General features: G+C 31.1%; 1 protein-coding gene across 1 annotated transcript; it reads right to left on the reverse strand.

Annotated features, from left to right (window-relative positions):
• Positions 1 to 3,619: 3,619 nt before the first annotated feature.
• Positions 3,620 to 8,086, reverse strand: LOC132730436 (uncharacterized). The gene is made up of 5 exons (XM_060716359.1): positions 7,971 to 8,086; positions 7,203 to 7,365; positions 6,850 to 7,063; positions 6,629 to 6,709; positions 3,620 to 3,772 (listed from the first exon to the last, which is right to left on the reverse strand). Exons 2-5 carry the CDS (start codon positions 7,223 to 7,225, stop codon positions 3,620 to 3,622), a joined length of 471 nt encoding a protein of 156 aa, XP_060572342.1. The 5' UTR covers positions 7,226 to 7,365; positions 7,971 to 8,086.
• Between the last annotated feature and the right edge of the window lie 281 nt (positions 8,087 to 8,367).

The following is an 8,367-nucleotide window of genomic DNA, read 5'->3' on the forward strand; positions in this document are numbered from 1 at the left end:
ATCGTCACCATCCTCGGAGTCCTGAGATACCAGCTCCTTGACCTGTCAAATAGGCTAAGCATCATTTTGGACTGAGAGGTCCTGAGGTAATGCATTTTTATGCTGGCTTACAACTTGCTCTTCAGTATCATTCTCAATGTCAGACTCTTGTTTGGTCCTTTTCTGGACTTTTCCAATACCCTTTGACTTTTTGGTGGCATGACAACGGAATAAAAAGTGCATATGAGAAATGAACCGTGAAGTGCCTGTTTTATATCATGTTAGATTGGTCTGTGTCTGGTCATAGGAAATCTTTAACTAGTCTCTGACAATCCTACGACGGTTACTAATATTCGTAGCGAAGTCGCTAGTTGTCATTTGCAACCGTGGGTGTTCGAAAGACAGGTCGCTACTAATCGCACGATAATCTTATGACTTTGGAAAGACTACCTGCGACCGAGTGACAATGACATCGGTGGCGACCAGTTAAAGATTATAAGATACTTTCGAACGACGATTATGCAACAGCCTAAAGACCTCATAAGATCACTTGCGGCCTGTTTGGTCGAACAGAGGTTTATGTGCAAGCTCAAAAACATCTCTGCGACTGACATTGGTCGTGGGACCTAAATTAGATAACTTGCGACTGTCGAATATCACTTATAACCGTCGTAACGTTTTAAAGATTGTCCGCGACCAGATGTCACTTGTGATCGCAAACTGGTCTTTAGTGGTCGTGAGCTCTTATGTGACTGGGGCTTAATAGACTAACCTTTACTTTGAATCATTAATGACCTTTAGCAACACGGATATTTAATTGAATTTTGCTTATTTGCTGTACATTGCTAGAAATTTGTTATTAATGCATGGTTTGTCTTATTTATTTAAACACAACATCCTTATGAACAATACCTTTCTGAAGATTAAACCAACTTAAATCTTGACTTATAAATGACATCGACCTTGAATGTTCAAGTATTGAATTTTGGCTATAATTGGCGGTAAACCTTTGTTAGCCCAATATTGAAATTATATATGCAAACATTACATATGAATGCAAAATTGTATTGATCATTACATGCGTCAAGTTTCATAACTCTGGCAGTTTAAAGTTTACATAATTGTGCATCATTTTTTACTTAAACTATCCCAAAAATATATCTTAGTAGTTATAGCTATGCTACTGATGTATGCACTGTCTTTATACTATGGCAAGTAAATAGACATTTAAGTTGACTTGACGAGATTAACATTGATCTTGAGTCTTGAGTGTCAGAAAACTATTTTATACTTAAATATCTTCTTAAATAAGTAAAGCAGACGATTCTTTTCCTCGATAAGGAAATTTCATTGACGCATTATAAATAGCTCTCGAAACGCTGTTTTTTTGGAAAAGGCTTTACAGATATAATGCACTTTCCCAAACTAAAAATCAAATTACTTAAATGAAACAACATGTAATTAAATGTATTTCGAGCAGAGAAAGGACAATTTTGCTTTAAACGTATAATTTATGAATGAATTGTCTTCATAAATACGCAAAACAAGCCTTGGATTTCAAGGACGATATTGGAAAGTCCACGACTCCTAACTCCGGCTTGAACAGAATTCCAAATTAAAACATGAAAATGGTGAGTTTTTAAATTTACAAACATTGGGGAGACTTACATTGATCATAAATAATAAGTGACCTTTACTCTTGATGTTAAAAAAATTATATCTCTTTTAAAAAATATATAACTAGCTATAACTTTATATTTACTTTAGTTTTATACGCCCATTTCCATCTTAAGAACCAGTAGATATGCATGTATCAACTTCAACTTAAAATATCAATCAATGTCACAATGCAACTGTGTTTTATGTTTGATAGTACTAAAAGGTAATTTAGTCCTTTTTCAAAATGGCTTCAGAAGATTGCTTTGTAATTAGTGATTTCTGTTATCGTTTCTTTTTTACCAAAATAATGTTATCAGAAGTATAAAATAACATATAAATGTAGAACCGCAAGGAAGAAAGAAATGTACTGTCATGAAGATTGACAAATCCCTTGTCGTACTTATATTATCAATAAGGAACTTAAATTAGTGTTTGTTTAATTTTAATTATAATGTAATTTGTAATGCACATGTGAATGTTATCTGCCTTTCAGATAATATAATTATATTTATCATTTGGTAAAAAAAGAAACAACAAAGAATGATCATTCTCTATCTCTAATTTTGAGTTTTACATTATTCAAAATTAATGTCACTTATTTTGATTATCATTTTTAATATAATGTTTGGTATAATTTTTGGTTTTGTTTTGTATAGCCAATTATATGATTTAACACTGCTCGGCCTCATATTGAATCTAAACTGTTCGTCCTGCTTCTAGGTCGTTGAACCCTTTCAATAGGTCGGCGATTACTTTTCTCTGCCGAGAACGTTCTATATCCAGGCCATAGTGGTGACGAGGCATTTATAGGTCTCCTTCCTGATAGTCTTAATCGTTTATTTCTGTCAGTGAGACCTTGCGCGATACCTTTTGCAGCTATTGGTCCATTTTCATAATGAAGAAGTAAAGGCCAAACAATGAAATCAATTTCTTTGCCACACGTGGTATATGGTTTATACATATCTTTTTTTAATTCTTTTCCGTAAGCGTTCGTAAACTCGATCTTCATTGGTGGAAATTGAATCTAAAACATATTTTTACATAGAGAATACGATTAGTCTCAATACAAACAAGAAAGTAATTTTTTCAATAAGTCTTTTGTATGCGAACTGGCAGGAAAAAGACAAATTGTAAGCACATCAAGCAGTTTATTTATTTTATAGAATACTATAATGGTATATAAACCTAAGTGAGCAAGGAATAAATCTAATGCATTAAAATATATATCTTATTTATAATGGTCTTTCGACATTTGGTCATTAACTGTCAAACAATGATGTTAAACCATAGAGTTTCAATGCATATTTTAAATAAAAAAATTGTATAAAATACAAGTGCATGGTTTAAGCACTGGTTATTTAGGACACGGCGACATCATGATACACATTCAAAACATAAAACGATAAATTAAAATCTCTCTATGGATTGTTTTGAAGCAAATTTGTTATCATTCTATCCAGACATTCTATTCTACATTTTGTCAATCACGTGTAAAGAATAAATAAATTGTCTTACCAGACACATCCAACAGACACAAATGCATTCTTTTACAAAGGTTGTTATCCTTAGTTCACGGCTTGAGTTTGGTGAAGGTGATTGTCAAAGTTTTGCAATATATAGCTGACAAAATAAAAGATTCCTTTTTTGCTATTCAAACCAAGGTGTTTTACAGTTTCAATCAATTCGACATATCTTTTAACTTACTGTTAATCCTAAAAGGCTTATACTACAATATTTCGTGTATATTCATGATCATTCTTTTGGATTTCTACTGCATTTTCATGTTTGTTATATTTTATTTGTTGAATTTTTGGCCGGATGCCTATTTTAAATGATAAATTAACTAACTAGCCTTCCTGTGCTATTACAAAACTTTCACAGTCTGAAAAAAAATTCTATTTAAGTGATGGATCTGATTAAATGTGTAGGATAAAATACTACAAATAGATTATAATTATGAAACACAATAAGTTTTTCTATCTCATAAAGTAAGAGCTTGTTTGATCGTTTCAAGATCAAAGTTATATTGCAAAATAACAATTACCTCGTAAATGTCCTCACAAGTTCCTGGGTAAATGCGTTTCTTGCACGAAGAAAGTTGTTTGCTAGCTTCATATACTAGGTCTTCATCAATCTGTAATAAAACATAAAAAGACGTAACTAAAATGATTAAAATGTATTGTTTCTAATTAAGTTCATATATTTTGGATGCATTAAAAATTTCAATTGGAAACGATTTGTCGTACCTAAAATGTAAGAAAAAAATGCAATTTTGTTACATTTGATTAAGTTCTGAACTGTTGTATCTCAAAGTGCAATATCTTAAGCCGTGCTGGTATAGTTACATGTTTTGCAAAAAAAAAGAATATATATTATTTATATCTCCTTATTTCACCTGTTCTTAATTTAAAAACTGCCACATCTCGTTCAGCGAATGAGTTTGCATAGGTAAGTCACATGATAACATTTTATAAAATTTATGATTGGCGTATTTGAAAAATATGTGTCCAAATCCGCTTATCAGATTCTTCATTTACAGCACTTTACACGTCAAACCTATAAGAACTATACTACTTCTAGATCGAATCATGTTGACAACAGAATGCTTTAAAAGCTATATCATATTGCCCCTTTTAAGTACATTCTTGCATATTCAACACAATATAAAAGCTGCATTTTCTAAAAAAGTGTTTTATTAAATTTTACTCTTTGAATTTATTCCTAATACAAAATTGAAAAAGAAGATTGGTTTTCGGACACTGATTTAGATTTTGTCCATGATACAGATGGATAAATAAACATGCAGTGTCGAAGAATTTTTGAACGTTTGGATATGTATCGGAAACATCACTGATACCACTATCAGACAATTTGTTGTTATCTATTGTACCTAGTTATAAAATATGTCCTCCGAATCAAGCTAACAAAAATTTTCATCATGGACACAGATTTTTGCATCAATGTCAAAAAGTATTTGGTTAATTAAGCTTATCATTTAATTAGGCTCACATAATTTATAGCATACTTTGACACTTAGCAAAGCTCGTCGTAGATTCTACCATGTAATTATAAGGAATTCAATATTTGGAGTGAATTTAAACTCATATTAGTAATTGATAACGACTGACAGTTCAAGAAATTGAAAAGATTAAAGAAAAATCAAAATATTTCATCTAGATCTACCACCACCGAGTACATATCATTGTCTTGCATCTATTTGTAACTTTTCCGAAATCCACTGTGGAAAACAATAAAAAACAACTATCTGAGACACTCAAACTAAAACCTGATAAGTAAGAAGTTTCCTATCATCACAAGCTTGGTGTAAAATGATGTAAAACCAACAGTTATATGGGCTTAAAGACTTAGGACAAAGACTTAGGACATAACAGAATTTGTTACGCCGTTACATATTAATATTATCGTATAAATTGAACATACTAGATCATTAATTTTAATTTGCAAGCTTTACATACAAGGCGGTGATGTAATGAAGGGTTCAAAAAGTTTATACCTGATGGACAGAATATTGCATCAATGTTTATGCTTATAACTAGATTTTTTGCATTAAAATGTGAACTGTACGTAACAACACTAGCATTTCACAATTATTTGCTTAACAATTATAGTGTTTATTTCTCTGAACAAGGAACTCAATTCAACGAAGATATTTATAAAATATCACGCTGCTTTCAAACTGACTTAATTGTATATGTGATGTGCGGCCAACAACTGTGTACCGTATCTGTCTCAAAGAAAGTTTGTTTATATAAGATTATATGACAGTGGCATAGATTTTTTCATAACATGACATGATAAATAAAACAGTGAACAGTAACATGAACTTACTTTAATTTATTTACCAATTCAGGAAAAGAAGTTGAGAAGTATTATATTACATGTGTAATTGTCGTTTTATTTCATGGCGAGGCATGTTTAGGAGGGGCACGAACCTAGAAGAATCTTAAAAGCTGGCATTAGAAAACAGTGAAAGTAATGCTAACAGTTATAGTACAAGTACACAGACTGAATATAAGAGTGGTGGTCAAAAAGCAAAGCGAAAATAATGTATAGAGACGTCTCATTTAGATATGAATTGTTGAAAGTTGAAAAACGGTGAAGCAAACATGTACAAAAAATATTTCATATACAATTGAAAATAAAAATAAAACTGACAAGAAGTACGTATATAGACGAAACAAGTATTGATAAAAATGAAAACGTCTGAAACTTTGAGAACAAAGTCATGATGTGCAAGTAACAGATGACCAATATTCATCGATGTTTATGAAAAAGTTTCGTTATGATAATGTTGTTAGCATGACTTGACAGAACAAGTTTTGAATAGTTGTCAGGCACAAACGAGCACGCCCGCGCAAACATATAAGTACATACAAGATGCTATAATGTGCAATTTCTTAAAATTGTTATAATTTTTGGATAGGATATCAAGTTAAGAAACCCTTACAATTTGACAAAAATAAAAGACTTTTAAATGTTTACTTTAAATAACTTAAAATATATAAGACTATATCAAATACCTTTTCTTTTGGGATTGAAATTTGGAAATTATGTGATGACTACTATTTCAGGAATGTCAGCCGAAAAAATGTTCAAGACTTTCCCAATATGCTGTTTGCATACATTTACAACTTCACTGTCATTAAGAAAATGAACGGTTTAATTATGTAGTTAACTCTCTTCAAAGTTCAAATCAAGATAAGTTAAACACGTCGCAAATGACTTTAAGTAGAATATTTTGATGTTTTATACTATGAAACATTTAGCATCAACACGCTTCCGATTGTTTTAAAAAGAGGAGTAGTCTAAATTGAAAGGGATTTTAAATAGTTTGCTTTGTTTGTTATTTTGTGGAGGTTAAACAATAATTGTTTTCAATTTGAAATTTAAAATCTAATATTAATAATATTGAGGACAGTTAATACTAACAGGAACAGTCAATATATTCAATATGTATTAAATAATTTACCTCTTTGCTACTTATAAGCAATGCGTTATGCACGTTGATATCTTGCTGCTTTGCCACGTCTGCACAGAACTCCATGATTTTCTGTAAAAAAAATTTTACACTAAAGATAATGACTTCATAAAACTTTGATAATTATTGTTATTTAATTGTATGAATTGGGATATTGAATGGTTAAAGAATTATACTAAGACTGTCCTTTAAAATTCTATTTAGGTTGATACCTTCAGAATGTGCAATAACTCTTGTGTTCTTCCTTTTCTCGTTTTAACGTCCTTTTCAATTTCCTCATATGCATCTGCCCATTCATTGTCATACAAATCCAAGTACCTTTCTGCGACTTTTGTTGGCCGTTTGTCATCGCTTAAGGCATCTACTTGTGTGTTTTGTTTCGTGTTATCTTCAATGTCTTTAATTGTTCGCTCAAGCTCTTTTTGCCTGGTATAACAAAATTGTTGATGCTTATAAATTCATTGAAATTGTACTATATAAAGAATTGTTTTTGACACGAAAATCTTTTTTTTTTAATTTGTTATGGAAAACAAAATAAAAATGTATGTAATAAAACATGTTTTACCTTTGTAAAAGGCGTTTCTGCATGTCGTTAAAAGCATCTCTTTCCGTTTTGATAGCATCTTTAACTCTCTTTCTTTTGTACTAAGTTCGTCTTGAGCTGTTCTTAAATGATAACTCAAATGCTCATTTTCACTCTTTAATTTCTTTATTGTTTCGGATGTATTCTGCAAAAAAAAGAGAATCAATTCTTCATTCATTATCTCTCAACTTGCTAAAGATTAATGCTAATATACCATAGCAAGCCATCAGTGATTACTTGTCTCGCCTGAGTCAATTGCATATTGCAGCTACTTGTAGCAGGATATACAATAATTACCAGGCAAGAACGCGTCTTTTTTTAATTAAAGCACATAGAGTACCTCGGTCAAAATTTTTCAGCTGGAAAACCTCTTTTATATGCGCAAGGACTTGAGATACCGATCAATCATGAAACGTCATATTAAATTTGCATCAATAGAATAGGAGAAGTAGTCCAGGAAAAACACTTTTACGGAAAGTAAACATCATTAAAGGGCTATAAATTATTAAACCGAAAAATGTTGCGGTATTTAACGATAAGGAAATATCGTGCGACATTTAACGATACAATTGGGTTATTTACAAGTAAACTATTTTGTGACATTTAGCGGTTGTTGCAATATTTAGTGGCTATGGTACGACATTTAGTGAAAATGCGACATTTAGCGGCGTTGCGACATATAACGTCACCACGAACTACTATAGAATTAAAATATAAAAAATGTCTTTACCAAAAATATGATAAAATTACCTGTAGGTACTTAGAACATTGCTCGGCTTTGGTAGCGGCATCATGCAAGGCATTAACGGTTGTCAGAATATTTTTGCTCCCAATGTCCTTTTCCATTTGAAATATATATGACCAACTATAAGAAAAACGGTATATCATAGACATGCCTACAATATTTTTTAATTTTCTTTTGCTACTTATTTTTCCATATGCTAAATTGCTTTTACGATATACGAATTTGCTACTGAATAACAAAACGGTCAACGCACCCTATAATAGCAAACTAAATATCTGTGCTTCACATTATTTTATATTGTAAACTAAAGTTTAAAAATAAAAGGTGTTGTTTAAATTTTCCCTGAAAAAGGTTTTCATGTGTCGTTATTTAAAATAACAATTATTTTTTTCCTCTTTTTCT

The sequence above is a fragment of the Ruditapes philippinarum genome, unplaced genomic scaffold (genome assembly GCF_026571515.1).
Source record: "Ruditapes philippinarum isolate M1 unplaced genomic scaffold, ASM2657151v2 ctg7635_1_1_1_1, whole genome shotgun sequence".
NCBI lineage: Eukaryota > Metazoa > Mollusca > Bivalvia > Venerida > Veneridae > Ruditapes > Ruditapes philippinarum.